General features: G+C 34.8%; 1 protein-coding gene across 2 annotated transcripts; it reads left to right on the top strand.

Annotated features, from left to right (window-relative positions):
• The first annotated feature begins 33 nt into the window (after window positions 1-33).
• LOC148610520 (RNA-binding protein RO60-like) lies at window positions 34-15897 on the top strand. 2 transcript variants are annotated; one of them, XM_088595606.1, is made up of 3 exons: window positions 159-298; window positions 2122-2356; window positions 14242-15897. In XM_088595606.1, the coding sequence occupies exons 1-3, from the start codon at window positions 229-231 to the stop codon at window positions 15842-15844; spliced, it is 1908 nt and encodes a 635-aa protein (XP_088451732.1). In that variant the 5' UTR covers window positions 159-228; the 3' UTR covers window positions 15845-15897. The 2 variants fall into 2 exon arrangements, with proteins under 2 accessions (XP_088451733.1, XP_088451732.1); XM_088595607.1 differs by lacking the exon at window positions 2122-2356 and having other exon boundaries at window positions 34-298.
• The last annotated feature ends 5534 nt before the right edge of the window (window positions 15898-21431 follow it).

Here is a 21431-nt window from a genome sequence, read left to right as displayed (position 1 = left end):
TCCACGGGCTGCCAAAATATGTATAGTATAATTGCATAACGTAATATCCGGTAGATTCTATTTTGACCCGATCATTAACGATGGCTGATCTGCAAAGTCAGCCAATGGACACTGAAGACATCCCACAATCAGAACCGCTTGTTGGTCAGATTCCTCACTATAGAGGTGGTCATGCTTTTGAAGTTCCAGACAAAGTTCGTTTGCTGAGATTTCTGTGTCTGGGTGTGGATGACCGTGTTTACAGGGCCAATACACAGCATTCGAATTTCACCAGATCAAATGTCCCATTCATTGACAGGTATGTAGATAAGCCCTATACAGTTTTGTGTATTTACCGAAAATGTTTATTTGACATTTTTGTGTCTTGATTAAGTTAATGTCTAGACATTTTTCATCGATTTCACCTTTCTAATTACCTTCCTGTATGATATACTCAAAGGCCACAAAAACGCACCTGTACGTGTGTACAACCAGGGGCGCATTTCTTTTACCCGAATCTGAAACATGATTCTGAATCATTTTCATGTTTCACTGTTTCTTTTACTTGAAACAGAAACATGATATCGAAACATTTGAAACATAAGCGATTGATGTTTCAAACTGAAGGCTAAAAACCACTAATTCCACTTCCCATAGGCTTCTATGCTAATTTCACAATATTCAATGGCTTCTCTGGACTTTACCTTAACTTTAACCTGCAGAGGACTATATATCAGCATGATTCTACATATGTCAGCTCACAATCCTCAGAATGGCATGTGGGGTTAGCAGACTTGCAGTGCAGTACTGGTCACCGGAAGTGAAGTGTCTATAAATAGCATGGGAAATCCAAGTGTTTTCACAAGATAGGGGTATATTTAAAAATCATGATGGAGATTAGGCTTCACATCACAAGAAGCAAAATCACCTATAAAATGTACAGAAATGTTTTTCCTTTCAGAAACTGTTTAATTTTTTTAAATAAGATGAGAACTTTTTTCACAGCACTATGAGGAACAGGGGTAATTTCTGCGTAGGACTATTTTTGCATACGTTCCAAATGCTCATTGGTTGAATTGGTGGTCTGTAACCTGAAACACAAACCGAAACCGGTCCCGATATTATTTTGCTTCGCTACCAAGCCATTTTGTTACTTTTGAAACATGTTTGTTTTGATAGAAACTGAAACATGTTACAGTTTCTCAAATGTTGTATTTCTAATCACCGAATCATGTTTCTGTTTTTTGAAACATTGTACTGAAACATTTTTCAGATTCAGGTAAAAGAAATGCGCCCCAGGTGTCCAAAAAACGATTCTGTAATTTTGAAGACAACATGATTTGCAAATGTGGTGTTGTTATGTTTGTTTTCAGTAGGGACCAGTTAACCTAAATTTCACTCTGTCATGCTGTCAGATCAGTTGTGGATCTAACAGAGGGGCTTGCTCCCGCTATCAATTATTCAGCCCCACTTGTCTAGTGGGGCTGCATATTTGATAGTGGCAGCAAGCCCCTGTGGATCCAGTCAGTTTCCAGAAATATTGAAAAGGTGGGTAGGGGAATGGACTAATCCCTTTTGGAATTCAGCACTGGAAATATATTTTTTTTTTGTTTTGACCTGTGGTGGTCAAAACAAAAAATATCTCCAGTGCATGCTGCAGTGTGTCTGATTGGCAATTTTAAATTTGTACCACCGAAAGTGTTATTCAATATTGAACCGAGGTCAAAAGGTCATAGAAAATAATACATTTTAGATGTGTATAAATTGATATTGTATCTTAATGATATATTTAGAATACATGTACATATGTTGTGTATACAGGTATGTATCAAGAAGAGTAATTGTATTGTGAAAACAAATAAATAATTTGTTTATCTTGTTATAATGATAATTTTTATATCTAGTTAGAACAATGTAACATGTTTATTATAAGGGAAAGTGGTTTAGTCATTATTCAAAAATCAAGAATTACGGTGTTATGATGAAATTAAGATTTTATCTTTAAAGTGTATAGAGAAATAAGTTCTCAGTTATTGTTAGTATAGTCATTGTAGAGATACATTTATTTGTGTAAGACCATAAAAGGTACAGTACATAAAGAGATATACAAGCGGCCTTTCCAAAGGTTCATTTTTTTTTCAGGACATTCGGTCCTATTTTCAGGACCAAACCAAGTTTTACCGCCCATTTTTCCTGACTTTTGGCATGGTGTTCCAGATTTTTTTACCGGTCCTGTCACATTTTTACCGGTGATATCTGACAGTTGGACAAACCTTCAGAAATACTGTACATGTAACTGTACCATGACTGATCACCGACATAGTGGTACAACTCTGAAAGTGATAGCCAATAATTATAGCGAGCGCTGCGAAGCCGTGTGAGCTCTACAGTTTATATGTGTACTTTCTAAATTTCCCTTAAGGTTCCCTGAAATACTAACGAAAAAAAAGTCATGTCTCGGAAGTAACCAAATGTGACTGTCCCTTGGAGAAAATTCATCATTTCCTTCATTCAAACAAATAAAAATATTTATGTTAAGATTATGTTTCAGTAAAAATAAATTCATCTTGTCTGATAGTTTTCAAGTCTTTTTTCTAATTTGTTTTACTTATTTAAAGAAGTGAATGTTATGTTTTTAAAAACTTCGGGAAACATGTTGATGTGCGTACGTGTATCTCCGCTGTTCCACTGTTTCTGTTGCCAAGAACCTAACCTAACATAAACAGATTGATGTATTTAATTATTTAATGATCTAGTTTTTGCCATTTGGGGGTGGGGGGGTTCTACTTCATGTTTAGATTTGTAATTGAACTTACTGAAGAGCGGTATATGTATAACTGTCCTAATTGTTTTGTTTTGTTCTTTTTTTTTCGAAAAAAAAGGGGGGTGTTATTGTAAAGAAGCATACATCCTAGTGTGAAGTAAATTTAGCTATGCCTTCAGATATAGTAAACTCCTGTATAAATTAGGTCATCACATTCTATCAGTCAGAAAACTATGTCAAATATTAAATTAAAATCAAAATCAAAAGATGTAATTCAAAATTTTATTTAAAATTGGTCTTCTCTGAAACCAATGAGTAGATTGAATTCAAATTTGCCTACTGTGTTTGCTTTGAAACGTGTTTGGTTTATACTGATCATGTAAGCAAGCATGCCAACTACAAAACATGTATACATATAAATCAATAGGACACAGGGGAAAGTCTCATATTGCATGTCTTATCTCAAAACCTTTGAAAGTTAGGATAAAATAAATGTTAAATTCCTTCTTCAGCTTTAAGTTGATAAAAGTCCCAATTGCAAACAAGTTGAACATCAACTCCTTTGCAGTGTTGTTGCTATTGAAACCTCAAACATGGCAAGTTTATTCAATATAGATTAAAAAGAAACTTTCCTCTGATTAAATGATCCTCATAATGAGACCTGCAAAAGTCAACATAGGTCAATGTTGTATATGACAACTCCTTATCTAAAAGTTACTTCCCTTAACAAATAAACTTGTCAACATTTGAAGTTTTCAATTCAATAAATCTTCTAATTAATTACAGAAGGAAACTTTTAATTGATTTTCTAGTCATACTTGATCATTTTATAACTGGCCACCAGAATTCTATTTGTTTCCATTGGCAGTGAGCATCTTATTCCATTTAAAGAGTAATCAAGGGAACCAAGGTTATAGCAGTAATCAAAAGAATGCAATCCAGGGACAAAGACTAGATATGGAAAACAGACATGCACAACGAAGAACATGAAGTAACTAAAATCATATCTACAAAGTAACAAAAGCAAATGAGCAACTTGGACTCCATTAAAAAAATGTCAAAATTTAATTACAATCAAAATTCAAGTTTGAGTCATTTCAAGCTTTGAGTAAGTGTACATGTATATTTTTTCCGAAGCTTTCTACCTCTTGTTGACCGAGCTGTTCCTTCATACCATTTTATTTTGTTTTTTACCATAACTTAGTCATGGATACCAAAGTCCAACATTACTGGTGGCTGTTGTTGATAGAAAATAATGACAATTTTTTTTTTTTAATTAGAAAATTTGGGCAGGACAGAGGTTTTTTATTCAGTTCACTTTTAAAAGTTGCAAATTATAAATCAAAGTACATAGTCAACTACAGACATTATCAAAGGCAAAGCATCTTTAAAGAATTGAATAACCAAGGGCTGAATATGCTATTAAAATAATAGATATATGGGACTACATGTACTTGATTGTCCCAACCATTTAGTTACTGGTAGGGCTGTGCTACAAAAAGTGGCAGACTCTTAATAACCTGAAGTCATTAAATTGCATAAATGTTTAAACCTGATAAAAGAACCAGGGTTAATAATCCTTACCTAGCTATTGAACTTTGACCTTGAGGTTAAACTTTATTTTATTTGCTGTTTGATTAGCTCACAGGCCAAAAGGGCTATGTGAGCTATTGCCATCACTTTGTGTCCGTCGTCTTCATCAGTAGTATCTTTCACAATATTTCAAAATTTGTCTCCTCTAATAAAAACTGGACCAATCGGAACCAAACTTGGTTTTATTGTTTCTTAGGATGTTCTGCATAGAAATGACATGGGGATTTTTATTCATAGAAAAACATGACTATCGTAGGGCGCTGTGAATATAGAGTTTAGAGGTCAGACAGAAGTTTTTCGCCTATATCTTCAAAACGGTTATATTTAGACAAATTCTGACTTAGATTAAAGTGTTCAGCACGATGAGATATATCCAGTTTTCGTGTTAATCTATAAAGGCATGTTGGAGTTATTGCCTTTTTGATGTTTTTTTTTTTTAGCTATTTTTAATGTTATTTCTTTCAAAAATCTTCTCCTCTGACACTACAAGACCAATTAGAATCAAACTTGGTACAATGTATGACTGTTGAAGTGTTCCTTAGAGTATTCTATATAGAACTGATGTGGGGGTTTGTGATCCATCAAAAAACATTGTTGCCATTACTAACAAGTACTATCTTTAAAAAAAGATAGCCAACACAGTAAAATTTATACTTTTTACTTTTTCAACACATGGCATGCAATTTCAATTTTCGATACAGTTTTTTGAATGCCACTAAGTTACCGGTATTAGACCAATTGGGAAACAGAATCGTGGTCAGGTGACTTGCTTTTCCATGGATAAGCGTCTTTAATGTCAAAGGGTAAAAAGCAAAACTATACCGACTGCGTCGGAAAAATAGAACATGACAGGATTTCTCGGTTATATATCTACTAAACCATGAGGTTTTAATTAAATAAAAAGTGTTTAAGTGTTCAGCATGTTGAGATTTACCAGTGGTCACATTTTCATGTATATCTTTAAAGACAAGTCAGAATTATTGCCCTTTTACAATGTCATTTTGCTATTTTATTTAATTATTATTTTCAAAAATATTCTCCTCAGACACTACTGGACAGAATTCAATGAAAATTAATGTGATTGATCCTCTGGTAGGAGCTTTAGGAATTTTTATCCTACAAAAAACATGGTCATTCTTTTTTCTATCATGATGGGATTTTTATATTAAGCATGTTGGTTCTACCAGACGGTTTTAAGAGTGAGGGCCATATATTTGTGTACTTATTGTTTCTTGTGATATTTTTTTTTATTGAGTGCACCTAGGGTTTAATCTGCATTTATAACAATCAACCAGTACGATTTATAAATAAAATATTCTTATTATCCTTAGGTGCAAGGGGAGACAATCTGATCTAAACTGTTAAATATTCAAATCTGGTCTGTGCAACTCCTTTAAATTCCCCTTGATGCTGATGAAACAGGCTGGTAAGGCTTAATAATACACCCAAAGAAGAATGAATTAGTTGCTCAGTCCATGCTTAAATCCAAGGTACATACATGTACATGTATTCAGTCCAGTTAAAAGGTTTCAATATGTGTACATTTTGTTAATTTGGCTCTTTCTAAACTAGTCTATGGATTTTAAGGACATTTTAAAAGAAAAAAATGTTTTACAGGTGTATGTAAAGATGATGATTGTGAGATGCTTACAAGGGAAAGCACAATATGTGAAATGTGCATCAATGTATAATGAAAACTTGAAGACTTTTGTCTATTGTTAGTAAAAAAAATCTTAAATTACATTGCATGTACATGTAAATAGGTTGTTGTTTTTCTTTTTGATGATCCGGGATGTGTTAGTCCTACAAATTTCCCTATGTCTGACCTTGTAATGACTGTGTATTTTTGAGACATGGAGAGAGGTTTGACTGTTTCATTAATTTATACTCGGCGTCACATAAATAAGATACTGTTAAAATTTGAATAAAAATATTTTCTACGATTTTATTGACACCTACCGTCGTTTAACTTGCCGTACATCTACATCTATGGATTACTCCTTAACTTCAATCTGTTGAAGAATACTAGGAGGCGCATGTGGGTAAAATAAAAATTTATAATTAGTGCAAGGATATTTACAAGTGATAAGTTACATTTTTTTCTTTTTTTTTTGCTATAAGATAAGAACGTAGAGATTGGTTAGTTATAGATGATTTGTTGCAGCCCAGACTTAAATGATGGTAGATCTGGACTGAGAGCCACTTCTGATGGTAAATTATTCCACATTCTTATGGTGCGTGGAAAGTAGGATGAAGAGTGGTAATTTGTTGGTGAATAAGGCAGTACAAATTTATGATGATATAAAGTATACTTGACTAGTTATGTTGACTAAGTTATTGTTTATTTTATATTGCATGACGAGTGAAGAAAATTGCCGGCGCTGTTGTAGTGTTGGCCAGCTGAGTTGTTGTAACATTTTTGTGACACTATCTTGATAACTGTATAGATTTAGTGTGTACCTAGCTGCCCTTCTCTGAACCATTTCTATTTTATGAATGTATGTTTGCTGCCAAGGATCCCAAACGATGTTACAATATTTTAACTGAGGTCTTACATAGGTTTTATATGCTAGTTCTTTAGTCTTGATGTTATTGGTTTTAATATTTCTCTTGACAAATCTTAAAGTGTTGTTGGCTTTATTTGTGATGTTATTTATATGGCTGTTCCATGGTAGATCTTTTGATATGGTGAGTTCTAAATATTTAACTTTGTCTGCAGATTTTAAAATTTTATTATGTAGGGTGTATTCAAAGTTTATAGGGTTCTTCTTTCTAGATATGTGGATGATTTCACATTTGTCTGGGTTGAAGGACATCAACCACTCTTCTTCCCACTTTTGCAATTTATTTAAGTCAGTTTGTAGTGTATTGCAGTCAGTTTTTGAAGTTTTGGTGAAATAGACTATAGTGTTATCGGCGAAGAGACGTGTTTTACTTGATAAGGTGTTTGGCATGTCGTTGATGTAAATCAAGAAGAGGCATGGGTCCAGTACCGAACCCTGAGGGACTCCAGATAGAACAGGGCAAGACTCTTGACCATCAATGACTACCTTCTGTTGCCTATTGTTGAGGAAAGATTCGATCCAGTTGACTGTTTTGTTACTTACGCCCATGCGTTTGAGTTTTAAGAGAAGTCTTTGATGGTCGAATTTGTCGAAGGCCTTTGAAAAATCCATAACGGCTACATCTGTTTGTATTCCATGAGACATGTTGTCAGTAATTTCTTGGATAAATGTAACTAGCTGAGTTTCACAGGATAATTTAGATCGAAAACCATGTTGGAATTCGTAGAGTAAGTTATGTTTGTCCAAATGTTTGATGATGTTTGATACTAAGATATGTTCCATGACTTTGCTGAGAATACAAGTGAGTGAAATTGGCCGATAGTTTTCAGGTTTGCTTTTAGCACCTTTTTTAAACACTGGTGTGACTGTAGCTTGTTTTCCAGTCTGATGGTACTATTCCTGTGTCTAATGATGAATTTAAGAGATCTGTTATTACTGGTGCAAGTTCTGAGTGTGTTTCTTTAAGGAAGTGTGGTGAGGACTGATGGCTTTGTTGGGGTTAAGGTTTTTTAGTAATTTTTCTACCCCTTCGGATGTTATTAGAATGTCTTCCATATGATGTTGTGGATGTTTTTTGGACTTCAGGATGTTTAGTTCAGTGATATGTGACAGTTTCATTGGTTTTGGAGTTGTAAAGGCTGAGTGAAACTGTTTGTTTAATGCTTCTGCTTGTTCTGATGGTTTGGTGTGGGTGACTCCATTTACTTTCAGTGGTAATACTCCTGTATTTTCACTCTTTTGTTGTTTTATGAATGACCATAGTTTTTTGCTTGGTTTTCCACTGTTTTCCTCATTTTTACTGTCGGTGACTATGATTGATTCTATGTAGGACCAGTAAGCATTTCTAAGTTGGTGTTGCACTTGTTTCTTTAGTGACTTGTACTGATTTAGCAGGTTTGGTTTTTTCTCTGCTTTGGCTGATTTATATTTCCTGTATTTTTGGTCTCTTTTTGTTATGGTTCTTTTGATTTCATAGTTTATCCAAGGAAGGTCTTGTTTGCTTTTGGTTAGCTTTGTGGGAACAAATTTTTTAATCAGATTATCTATTTCAGGCTTGACGTTGTGCCATTTCTCTTCTACTGTACTATTTTTGTTGTTTTAAAATAAAACTCTTTGTATGAGATGATACTTGCTTTTATCTTTTCCCAGTCTGCCTTCTTGTATTGGTGTATTGTTCTGGGAGTCTTTAATTTTCTACCAAGTTCAATGCATAATTCATGAAAGACTATGTCATGATCTGAGTTGCCAAGTGGTGGAAGTGTTCTGGTGTTGTGAACTAGTGACGGCTGGTTGGTATAGAAAAGATCAAGTGTGTTTTCATTTCGTGTGGGTATTTTTACAACTTGTTCAAGATTGTTGTCATTCATGATGTCAAAAAATTCATTGTATAGATTTGAGTATTTACAGTTCGGTTTATATTCATCAGTTACCCAGTTGTAGTTTGGGAGGTTAAAGTCACCAATTACCCAAGTGTGTCCAGTTTTAGGCACTGCTTGTAGTGATTTGCTTAACTGGTTTACATGTTTACACTTTCAATATCATTTTCTTGTGGTTTGTAGTAAGCTGCTATATAAATTGATTTTTGACCTGTGATGTCTGTTTTGGCCCATGTTATTTCACAGTTTGTTTCTAGCTGAGGTTGTTTTGATGAAATCAGATCTGTAGTGATGGCAAGAAATACACCTCCTCTGATGTTAAGAATAGTGAGGCGTTTTATAGGTGGTCTCTTAGTTTTAGTCTTTTTTATGTTCTTATTTCTGGCTTGGTTTGGTGACGATGTTGCCTGTGGTTGATCAATGATATCTGAGCATGTTATAGTGTCTAAGTGTAAGGACTCAAAGATTGTGGTATCAGTTATTGAATCAAGTGATTCATACAACCCGTTTGAGTAATTTGGTAGTGCACATCTTAGGCATAGCCAAGCATGTCTGTTATCAGATAACATATTATAAGTATCATTACCTATACCTTGACATGAAATGTGGTACCATACTTCACAGTGATCACACATTATACCATTGTCGTCCCAGGTAACTTCGGAGTTACAGTATCCGCAGTCATATTTTGTGTTATTCATTGAGGAACCGGGGTTTGGGTGAATGTCTGATGATGTACTAAGTAGCAACATGCACAGGTATAAAAGGACTGATCTGTGTTTGTTTTTGTATGGTGAAAACGAATGTCTATGTCTGATGGTATCATTTAGAAGGTTTAGACTGTTGGTGTTTTTTAAACCTTGTGGTATTTCAATAGTACTATAGTGATTTAGCTTTATGTCAGCATGTTTGACTAGATCAGATGTTCTAGTGATGGAGTATGTACGTACATGTATGTTGTTGCCAAAGGTACTGTTCAGAATATTTGTGTAATTGCTGACAACTGACTTGTTGTAACTGGTTGATGTTTTCATTTGATAGAGTATAAACACTAGGATAAGGTGTACTAACTTAATATTATACATACTGTTTGCTGCCTTGGATGGTACATGCTCGAGATGGATATTGTGCTCCTTTACTCTGTGGCGTAAGTAAATGATGATATGTTATTTTGTCCTTTGTGCTTACCCAAAGGCATTTAAGGCTACAGAAGGTGATATCTTTGGCTTTAAATTTGTAAATACAGTGTTTTCACAATAAAACATGACAAGTAAAGGGCACCTAAAGCAAAAAAAGTACTCAAAAATGGATTTTCCATGTTGCCATAGGGAAATGCTTTTATGTCCTTAACAGCAGTAATGAAAGTGAGTTTTTCCTCATTTCTAATCAAATTTTTGCTCAAATTTACACAAAACTTCGATTTCAAGTGCTGATTTCCACCATATTTAGGTAAATATAGCCCTCAAAGTTAAATATTTGATATTTTTACTAAATTTTCTACTCTTTTCACAAGATAGGACATAAAATTCAGCCAAAAAGACCAATTTTCCATAATTTGGACCTATAACTTAAAAAAATACATATTTTGAAGGATTTTTGTACTGTATTCCTCTCATAGCAAAGTTTACAAGATCTTCAAGTAGTTTAAAGCTATTCCAAGAAACTTTTCATTTTGCCATGGCCTCAACTTAAGGCTAGAAACCACTAATTCCACTTCCCATAGGCTTCTATGCTAATTTCACAATATTCAGTGGCTTCTCTGGACTTTACCTTAACTTTAACCTGCAGACGACTATATATCAGCATGTTTCTACATATGTCAGCTCACAATCCTCAGAATGGCATATGGGGTTAGCAGACTTGCAGTGCAGTACTGGTCACCAGAAGTGAAGTGTCTATAAATAGCATGGTAAATCCAAGTGTTTTCACAAGATAGGGGTATATTTAGAAATCATTATGAAGATTAGGCTTCACATCACAAGAAGCAAAATGCACCTATAAAATGTACGGAAATGTTTTTCCTTTCAGAAACTGTTTAAATTTTTTAAATGAGATGAAAACTTTTTTCACAGCACTATGAGGAACCGGTAATTTCTGCGTAGGACTATTTTTGCGTACATTCCAAATGCTCATTGGTTGAATTGGTGGTCTGTAACCTAAAGAGTCACTTTCTGTCTTAGAAAAAATAAATAACTATACAGTATCTTCCTATACACATACTGAATGCATTTGCAAAGTTTCAGTGAAATGTGACAAGCACTTTTTTAAATATTTGATTTTTATATATAGGGTAACCAAGTTGAGCGAGCAAAACAGTGACAGTATTCTACCATACTTAAATGCATTAAATATTTGCAAAGAACTTTTTCTGACTTTTCAAATAAAAAAAATCAATCACAACTTGTTTTTTAACAATATTAATAAAGAGATAGCCTTTAAAAGTAGTCATTTTCTGAAAAATTGGTCTATTTTTAAAAATTTATGTCTGACATGCCTCCCCCTTTTTTCTTGATCACATGTCAAAAATCCTAAATCTTTAAATTTTCACGAAAAGGTGATATCTTTGGCTTTAAATTTGTAAATACAGTGTTTTCACAATAAAACATGACAAGTAAAGGGCACCTAAAGCAAAAAAAGTACTCAAAAATGGATTTTCCATGTTGCCATAGGGAAATGCTTATATGTCCTTAACGGCAGTAATGAAAGTGAGTTTTTCCTCATTTCTAATCAAATTTTTGCTCAAATTTACACAAAACTTCGATTTCAAGTGCTGATTACCACCATATTTAGGTAAATATAGCCCTCAAAGTTAAATATTTGATATTTTTACTAAATTTTCTACACTTTTCACAAGATAGGACATAAAATTCAGCCAAAAAGACCAATTTTCCATAATTTGGACCTATAACTTAAAAAAATACATATTTTGAAGGATTTTTGTACTGTATTCCTCTCATAGCAAAGTTTACAAGATCTTCAAGTAGTTTAAAGCTATTCCAAGAAACTTTTCATTTTGCCATGGCCTCAACTTAAGGCTAGAAACCACTAATTCCACTTCCCATAGGCTTCTATGCTAATTTCACAATATTCAGTGGCTTCTCTGGACTTTACCTTAACTTTAACCTGCAGACGACTATATATCAGCATGATTCTACATATGTCAGCTCACAATCCTCAGAATGGCATATGGGGTTAGCAGACTTGCAGTGCAGTACTGGTCACCAGAAGTGAAGTGTCTATAAATAGCATGGGAAATCCAAATGTTTTCACAAGATAGGGGTATATTTAGAAATCATTATGGAGATTAGGCTTCACATCACAAGAAGCAAAATGCACGTATAAAATGTACAGAAATGTTTTTCCTTTCAGAAACTGTTTAAAATTTTTAAATGAGATGAAAACTTTTTTCACAGCACTATGAGGAACAGGGGTAATTTCTTCGTAGGACTATTTTTGCGTACGTTCCAAATGCTCATTGGTTGAATTGGTGGTCTGTAACCTAAAAAGTCACTTTCTGTCATAGAAAAAATAAATAACTATGCAGGTATCTTCCTATACACATACTGAATGCATTTGAAAAGTTTCAGTGAAATGTGACAAGCATTTTTTTAAATATTTAATTTTTAAATATAGGGTAACCAAGTTGTGCAAGCAAAACAGTGACAGTAGACAGTCGGTCTAATCCTTTAGTAGTACAGATTTGATCCCTCACATATTGTGATAATTACATGTTTACTTCTTTAAATTAAGTTCCAAGAAGATCATGACGGTAGCACCTTATTATTAAAACTCCGCTCAAACTTCTGAATAGGATTTCATGAAACTAGGTGTGTAACGAATACACTGTTTATTTGTGCATATTACCAGACAATCCTTAGCCTTGAAACATGTATGGATTAATTCTCACAGGAACTAAGTGTTCATAAAACATGACTACTTCCCATTGTCATTGCAATTTCTCTTCAATAACTGAAAAAAAAAATAAATAAATAACTTGGTATATACTTGGTAAGTAAGAAGGACATACTATTTAATCGCGCATAGTACCAGGTAATTTTGAGGCGAAAAAGTAAGTGGGAGTTATTCCTCTTTGAGCTTAGGTTTCTTAATAACACTACTGAGGCATTTTATCATCTGTCAGTAGTGCTATTTTTTATATCAACCTGGAAGTATTTGTGGTAATTAAACATGAATTGTTTGGGAATAAAGGTATACAATAGGACCAGAAACATGCATTTTCCCTCTTTGAGTGGTGTCCTTTCAATTACACGAGAAAAACTATGTTTTTGAACACTTTTATTGTGTCAAACATGTAATTTGATTTCAAACTGAATCAAGCTTGAGTGTTGTGTATTGCCACCATGAGCTTATCGATCACCGGAAACTGCCAAGACATAATTTTTCGCTTTTCAGGGACAATAACTGTAACAAGAAAATGCCGACAATTTCGACTCGAAGAAAACTTTGGTAGGATTTATCATAAGGATCATTTCATCAATTGAAAGTTACTTTCTATCTACTAGTATTATAGTTTTCAAGATATTGGCCAAAAACAGCTAAAGACATATTTTTTTGCCTTTCAAGGGCAGGAACTCTAACAAGGAGTCGTCGGACAACTTTGATCCCGTGCAGATGATGATCAATTTAGCAATTGAAAGTTTCTATCGGTCACTGTTTCTAAGATATTGGCTGAAAACTATAAAACTACCAATGTTTTTAAAAGGTTTTTTTAAAAACTGAGAAAACAAATGTAGGGGTCCCAGAAATATCCTTTGCAGTCCTTTATTAATCACATTTCATACTATATCTCGGCCATCAATGCCCTTCCATTATTATTTCAAACCCTGCGAACCTCAAGTTGAGAAGAGTTCTCAGACGTACGTTATGATACGGACATTGAAAGCGTTTTAAAATAACGGAAAACATGTTGCATGAGAATTACTTAAAAAAATGAATCAAAATAGGTTACTTGGCATTTATTTAAATATTAATGTTCGACTTGCAGGAAAAGGTATTGCATACATCGGATACTGACACCGAAGATCAAAATTTATGTTAACAGTTGCGCCTTGAGCACATGATACACCCGTCGTGAATATATAAAAAGTGAACCCGCTTTTCATCATAGTTTCAACTACATATACTTGAGGGTTATTGCAACAGCTTCTTAATAGCTTCATGTACATGTACATTGCATATACATAGTCGTACACATAATTTATTTTACTGTCTACAATATTTCGACCATGTGTCTAATGATGCATTCTCACTGTACACACAGGATTTTAGCTAGGATTTTGAGGGCTTTAGTCACAGTATGTTGATGCGTAGAACTGATAAGCAACGATGTCTATGATAGAATGGTTAACGAAAAACCAAGTACATGTATATTACCTTTAGTATTGCTACAGTAGCATTGATACAATGTCTGAATGCTAATATTCTTTCTTTTTTTAATTTTCAGACTAATCGTGCAAGGACATGGTCGTGATGTCGTCAGTTTGGTAAAGAAAATCAGTCTCCAGGGACGAGCATGCAAGCATGATACGACAATATATGCTTTAGCTACTTGTGCCAAGAGCAACGACCGTATCACTAAGAAAGAGGCTTATATCGCACTTCCCGATGTCTGTCGAACGCCGACGCATCTTTTCCAATTTATCAAATATATAAAAGAAATTACTGAACATAGCAGCGGATGGGGAAGGTCTGCTCGAGTTGGAATTAGTAAATGGTACAAGAGTTTCACTTCCGATGATCCGAACAACAGGAAATCCGGACATAAATTAGCTTACTTAGTTACAAAATACAATCGCCGTCATAGTTGGACGCATAGAGATGTTATACGCATGGCACACTTGAAAAAACCGAGACATGGTGACTTCCGCCTAATAATAGAGTATTTGAATAGCAAAACAATTACTGATAACAAAGGAAACGTCTCGGATTTCTTAAAAGCAGTAGATAGAGCAAAAGGCTTAAGACTAAGCAGTAGATGGCCTGAAGAGGAAAAACAAAAGGCTATCAAAGAAGTAAAGAAGCTTATTGCGAAATATCAATTAGCTCGAGAGCATATCCCCACGGAGTTCTTAAATTACCTGAATATTTGGCAGGTTTTATTTAATGTTCCGATGCCGTTCACCGCCATGTTACGATCTCTCGGTAAAATGACATCTTTGGGTATGTTCGATTCAACATGTACGGACCAAGCGGACAGCAACATTGAGGTTTTAAATGCGAAGCTCGAGGAAGTCAATACTTTGTCTCCCAAATGCCCCAAAATACACCCGTTAACACTTCTGATTGCGCTACAGCATTATCAGCTTGGACGGTCAACTCACAATGAAAACTTGCGTTGGGTACCAGATCAAAGAATCGTTACCGCTTTGACGTCTGCGTTCGAGAGTCAAACCAAAATATTACCGAGCACAGAAAAATCTTACTTGATTGCAATGTCTGTCGGGGAAGATATGCAGAATAAGATTTGTGGTTCCTCGATCACTGCCAGTAAAGCAGCCGCAGCTATGATTCTTTCAACTGTTAGAACCGAAAATGTTGAAGTGCTGATGTTTGCAAACAGCATAGAAGAGTCTTATACCAGAAGTATATCCAGGGATGACACGTTGGATTCTATTCAGACTAAAATCGACCAAGTTTCGAATGCGACTAGAAGTCAAGATGGTACCATAAGCGAAGACCTGTGTGTACCATTTAAGTGGGCGGCCGCTAGAAAAACGAAGTTCGATGTCATTATTATTTTTACAAGTTCTTTGAGTAGTGGTGGTTATGTTCATCCTGCAGAAATGCTCAAGATGTACCTTGAACACGTTGCTGTTAAAGACTATCGTCTGATTGTCGTTGGCATGTGCGACAACAAGTATAGTGTCGCTAGTCCTATTGACATGAATGCTCTCGACGTTGTTGGATTTGACTTGCACGTGCCAACCGTTATACGAGATTTTGTTAGTGGTTTCGAGGGAGACAAATTCACCAACGCGGTACACCCGTTGTCCGAGCTTGAAGAAATGGGTAATCTTACAATTTATGATGGTGGTGATGGTGAATGAATTTAACTGCTTGTTTACAAGTTATAATTTATTTGAATAAAAATACAATCCATTCTTCTCTAATTCTGATGAGAGTTATGCGAGGTTATTAAAGACAATACAAGATCATGCGATGATAACCCTTTTTTAAAAGGAAAATAGCATTTGTTGCAGATTCCGAAAAGGGGTTCCAGGTTATTCTTTGGTATTTTTGTAAATTACCTCTCCTCTCTTTTTCTAATATGCCAATAGAGGGAATTACGTCCTCTGAGCACGTGTTTAAAATTTTTTATCCTGCAATGAGTTGGCAAATAGCGGGTGTCAAATAATTTTTTTGCTTTATTTGTATAGTAGCGAATATGACGATTAAGCTCCGCCCACCATCACAATCACGCGTCCCGTCGAATCTCCTCTGTCAATCTGTTCGTCACAGCGTTCCAAAGACATTGTGCCATCCTTCTCATGACCTACTTGTCTCCTTTAATATGGTCATCAAGTTGATGTCGTTCTTGATTAAGTATATCCTCAGGGCTGTCAGTTTTATGGGGATCACCCTGTCTCTCATTTCGTGTGTTTGTCTGTTTGTATAACTGAAGCCCAATTCCTCTTAAAGGTTAGATGTTATTTGTAGATTTAAACTAGGAATAATATTGTCGTGATACCTGCCATATAAAGGGAGATTATCCAAACAAGATTTTTACATGTTAAAAACTCGGAAGTGCAACTCTTCCTAAACCGTTGTTAAGACTGGTGAAATTGTATAGGCTAATTAAATATATTGTACATGTAATATACATGCGCGTACTCCCGTGGGTGTGCATCCTGTCCGATACTCGATAGGAGATAATCATGCAAACATCACGATTTTTAATTGTTTTAAAACTTCTTTTAGACTTAAAATAACTAGGCTTCTGGAACAGGGTTATGTTGCTACAAGATTGAGGTCTTCACTGCAGAAGTTGTGTGGTCGTCATCTTGAAGTCTTGGATCGTTACGGTGTATCCATCTGCGCTATGAAAACTGATTTGTTCGACGTGTCGTAGTTTTCCTTTCCTCTCGATTACCCCGGACTATGCTTGTTTATGAGCAACCCGGCGAGAGTTTGTAGAAAAGCAGAGGACGCTTTCTTTACCGGTTCACCTGGTCTATGCTTCCAGTTTTTAGTGGAGTCCGAGTTGCTTTGTATGTATTATTTTAGTTACGTTATGCTCTTTATTGTGTATGTCTGTTTTCCATGTCTGGTTTTGTCCCTGGATTACATTCTGTTGATTACCACTAGAACCTTGATTACTCTTTGATGAAACACCGTTACTGTACAAAAAATGTACTTGTACACTGAAGGCTTTGTCGGTCATTTTTAAAAAAAGGTCGATATCAATTCCGGGAATTCTTGGAAAATAATTAACAACTGAATGATAAAAACACCTTTATTGTTTTGAGGAAACGTTTTTTTTTCTAAAGAGAACAAGTACAATGCAAAAAAGAGAATTACCATAAATCAGATAATATGTACATCTTTGTCGTCATGAACTTGGATCTTGTCCATCCTGCTTTTATTATAAAAAAATCAGCAACAAAAAATTCAATTCTGTAAACTTTGAAAAAAATGCTACATAATTGTCGATACTGAGAGTACAAAAATGTCTCGATCATGATGAAAGAAAACTTCTTATGTATGTCGTCCGTCATGTTATAAATAGCTCAAATAAATGTACATTGGTGTATGTGTATGTGATTATTAATAATGTAACAACATATTTTCATGTTATATACATACTTGTTAGCGTGGGCTATATTGTAATCACCTTGTCCGTCTGCACTTCACTGCAACAGATTTCTCAGCCTCTACATTGGAGAGAATTCATAGCACTGACGCTATCGTCGTCGTTGGCATCCGATATCTTTAGTTTAATATACAAAAACTTGTGTGAAACATATCCAATCTTTTTAAATTTTAACACCCAATTCCTAGTAAAATGGAAAAGAGCCCTAAAGTTTTTGGAGGTTTTTGCCGCATCCTTTTTTGAAGAAAAAAGCCAAATGGGAAAACATAGGTTTTATAATTAGAATTGTTTATTTCGATCCATTTCTTATGATTCAGATGCTAATCTGTTCCTTTTAATTTTTTTTTTTTTTGAAAATATTTACAGGATAAACTTATATTTAATAGCTTCGGGATAGAATGGGTACGAAATTGGGCTATGCTGAAAAAAATTCAACTGTTTTTTTTTGCTTCGATTTCAATTTTTTTTTTTTTTTTGTTACTGGATTCCTTATGAAAATTCATGCCTTAAATTTGTCTTTTATAATCATATTTCAGATATCTCAAAATTACAGTTCAGTTTTCGAGTTATAGTTGGTAAAAGGGACCACACCCCAAAAAATCGACTCATTTATTTTTCAATGGATTCCTTATGAAAATCCCTGCCTGCACTTTTCAATCAGATTTCTGATATCTCGTACGGTTTTTGAGTTATATATGTAAGTTGCCAAAGAAGCACAACAAAAAAAAATCGAATTTTGGATTCCTTTGTCCGACTTTGAAAATTTTAATTAATTTTCAAATTTGGTGCTATATTGTGTCCAAACCAGATGTTGTTTCAATAATGAACTACAGTGGCGATCACTTCTAACCTCACTTAAATTCTGTCAAAACCTGTCAGGAAAACTATTCTCTGATAACATAAATCCTAACACAGACAATCCTATGGAAGGACACACTTTGCCCTTTCCTTACAGATACTGATAGAAACTGCTTTGGGTAGTGACAAAAAAAAAACAAAAACAAAAAAAACAAAAAATAAAAACGATAAGCTGTTCTAAGCTGTCATACCCCTGTAAAGTTCCTGACACTGTTCTGCGTGACGTTATTTGGAACAGGAAGTCTGATTAAAAATGAAAAACTGTCCATAGTAGAAAATAGAGCAGTAAACCTTTTGTGCGTGACGCGAAATAGAAATAGCAAGACCGATTGAAAATAACAATTTTAACATAATATGAAAACGATCCGAAATAGTTCTAAATGATTATTCAGAAGAGTAGTATCATAATCTGTGCGGGGCTATTCTCAGTGGAAACTCTTCAGAATGATGTCAAACAGAATAGTTATACCTAGAACAGTTCCTGACAGAGAGTGTCACTACCCATGACATATTATGACATTTTTTTCCTGAACCATTACAGTTTCTGACTTTTTAGAACTGGTCTATTACAGCAAACTTGACAGACTCGAAGAAAGGTTAGAAGTGATGGCAACTGTACATGTATAAGTCCTATGATTTAGTGTGTTAAAATTAGTATTGTGTCCAACTGTTCAGTGTCTTCCATTTTCCAGGTTAGAATTTATTTTTGCGGGGGGTGGGGGTGTTCTTAGCACGACGTATCATGCAACATCGTTTTACATGTAATCCTTCATAATTCCCTCCCATCTATATTTTGTGCAGAATTCAGATCCATGTAAATGTATAATTATACTAGTACTGTGCGACATTGGGTAATCACAAAGAAGTAACTTGTAATATTACAAACACGTCTTTGCAATGTCGTATTTAGCATGTAAAAATGTATAATATTGATGATAAGATTTATTTTCTTCCCATTCGCACGAAGAAGAATGGGAAAAAATAAAATGCGCCACGTACTGTATATAACAGAAGGTGTCCACATTCTGCATACCCAATAATCGCTTCCTTGCTATCACTACTATGCTACACAAAAGGTCTTCTCCGCGGATCTATACATTGTTTGTATCACTCAGGAAGCTTATGAGCTCTGCCGTACAGGATGTGAAATTCATGGGGCATGAGCACTACTCATTACAAATCCTCAAAGCTATCTCCGTTGTATTGTACTAATTTACATAAAAAGGTGGGGTACACGTAAGCTCTGCGTGTGGCAGAAGTGTAAAGCTTTGAGATAACGAGTACACTTGCTATAGGGTTTGTAAGTCTCGTTCTAGTTTCAGTTCCCTTCCAGAATTTCCGATGTAGAACGTATTGAAATCCGAAGACCAATCTGCATTTTATTGTTTGTTTCCGGGAAATCGAAACGCTGCATCGCTATGCAAAATCTTCTATTTTATGTTTCTCTTTACATTTTTATCCTGTAGAACTAGATACTTGTCATTTTTTTTCAGTATTTTTACACAAAAAATATTTTGCTTTTAACATTGAACTAAATTATATATTAATGACGAATCTGTATGTATTTGAATAGGAGATTAGGACCCATTCTCATGAAACCCTGGGGTCACGTGAAAAGACTTACATACCCAAACGTTTTACAAGACGTAGCCACTTCCATTATACTGGAAAGTACTAACTGGCGTAAAGCCTGGTTTAGTACTGATATACACAATGTGGTTAGAGGTGTTGAAATGCGAGTATACATTGTACCTCTTTTTCGGGTCTCTTCGTATTTCTGTATCTACGTTGAATACTGTGAATTTACTCTTATTCGTGTATACCAATTTTCGTGGACAGGGGTAGAGACACAAGTTCGTGAATTTTGTAAATCATGATTTTGAAGTTTTCAATATTCATATCAATGGAAATCTACTATTCGTTGGGAACCAAATTTCGTGGTTTATCCTACCAACGAAAACCACGAAAATTGGTAACCCACGAACAATAGTACTTTTACAGTAGGTAAATAATCGTTAAGGCGTCTAATATGCATGACAGAATGGAAAGTTAGATAGAATTGATGACTGTTGTGTGTTCAACCCAGATGTTTTGTTATTATGAGTTCAAACCGCCTAAAAATAGTACATTTTGTGTAAGTAGTAGGCAGAAGTTTCTAGTCTATCATACATCGATTTTGACAGATTAAACTGTATTATGGGGAAATAAAAACGGAAAAAATAAAAAGATGCAAAAAGACATCCATGGCTAACTTGTATTACAAAGTCAACAAAGAGATGTCCCGCGCGCCACCTGCAAGTTGTTCAGTGGCAGATCCTGAAAAGGGGGGAGGGGGGTAGTGCCATCGCAACTTTTCATTGACAACAAATGATAAATTATGTCCTAACCCCCTTTTCTGAAAATCCCGTCTGGCACCACTCCTTTGTCTGGATCCGCCATGTTGCTGCAAGTATTTTCAAACGAAAAATTTAATCTTCTTGAAAAATAAAAGGTAGTTTACAAGTATGAATATAGTTCACTCTCCGCTAGTTTCATTTCAATGGGCGTTATTGAGTTTCTTTGCAAAACCCGGAAAATACCCGCTTTTCATGAATGAATTTCTATAACTCGAAAACAAAAACAAAATTAAATGGAGCTTACCACTCTTGATATATAAGAATATCTTCCCCTAGTTTCATTTTGATTACTGCAAGTGTTTGGGTGATCCTACAGAATTTGTGAAACGGATGGTTCGACAGTAGTAAAACAATGTGTCCCTAATTATAGTTGCAGGGGCATATAAGCATTCGCACATTAGTGTGAAAAAAAAAACAAACATAAAGCGTGTTATCAAACTACATGTATTAGTAGATTACATGTATATTGTGTTCTTATTTTAATAATCTACCCTAAAGTTGAGGGGCTGGAAACAAATAACGAATGCACAGACGCATATACCACGAAAATGTAACTTATTACCCACTCGA

Source organism: Perna viridis, chromosome 8, assembly GCF_037379345.1.
Source record: "Perna viridis isolate PV_CMFRI_1.1 ecotype Kerala chromosome 8, ASM3737934v1, whole genome shotgun sequence".
NCBI lineage: Eukaryota > Metazoa > Mollusca > Bivalvia > Mytilida > Mytilidae > Perna > Perna viridis.
This window is presented reverse-complemented; position numbering and strand designations above follow the sequence as displayed.

Bases quoted from the DNA above. Each gene is read 5' to 3' on its own strand.
- LOC148610520 (XM_088595606.1), top strand. From the start codon at position 229: ATGACCGTGTTTACAGGGCCAATACACAGCATTCGAATTTCACCAGAT. The intron at 299-2,121 runs GTATGTAGATAA...TTTTTTTTTCAG, and splicing joins AATGTCCCATTCATTGACAG to GACATTCGGTCCTATTTTCA. The intron at 2,357-14,241 runs GTGAGCTCTACA...TTTAATTTTCAG, and splicing joins AGCGAGCGCTGCGAAGCCGT to ACTAATCGTGCAAGGACATG.